General features: G+C 67.6%; 1 protein-coding gene across 1 annotated transcript in view; it reads right to left on the bottom strand.

Annotated features, from left to right (window-relative positions):
- Nucleotides 1–177: 177 nt before the first annotated feature.
- The window catches only part of LOC104489445 (vang-like protein 2-A), a gene marked incomplete at its 3' end in the record, with an annotated part of 2,628 nt that continues 2,493 nt past the window's right edge, over nucleotides 178–312 (bottom strand). The window contains exon 6 of the mRNA XM_010131609.1: nucleotides 178–306. Coding sequence (XP_010129911.1) covers nucleotides 178–306 — 129 coding nt within the window. The remainder of the gene's footprint in view (nucleotides 307–312) is intronic.

The raw sequence follows: 312 nt of genomic DNA, 5'->3' as shown, positions 1-312 counted from the left end.
CTGCTCGGCAGGTCCGGCAGGAAGAACATCCCCGCGTGGCTGGGTCCCGGCACGGTGCGGCGCTCTCTCGGGGTTCCATCCGCTGTCCCGGCAGTCTCTCCCATACCCTCGTCCTCCCAGAAAAGTCCGCCCACCTCCTCCTGCTGCCCACGGACCCGTGCCCCGCTGCCCGCGCACCTTGGGCGTCATGTCGTGGGTGATGCAGAACTCGAGGTGCTGCAGGATGCTCTCCATGGTGTGGTAGGGCTGCTGCTTGGTGGTGCGCAGGTACTTCTGCATGGCCCGGGCCCTGGAAGCGACGATGGACTGCGC

This window comes from Buceros rhinoceros, unplaced genomic scaffold, assembly GCF_000710305.1.
Source record: "Buceros rhinoceros silvestris isolate BGI_N320 unplaced genomic scaffold, ASM71030v1 scaffold21312, whole genome shotgun sequence".
Taxonomy (NCBI): domain Eukaryota; kingdom Metazoa; phylum Chordata; class Aves; order Bucerotiformes; family Bucerotidae; genus Buceros; species Buceros rhinoceros.
The sequence above is the reverse complement of the archived record's forward strand: the minus strand, read 5'-3'. Positions and strand labels throughout refer to the sequence as shown.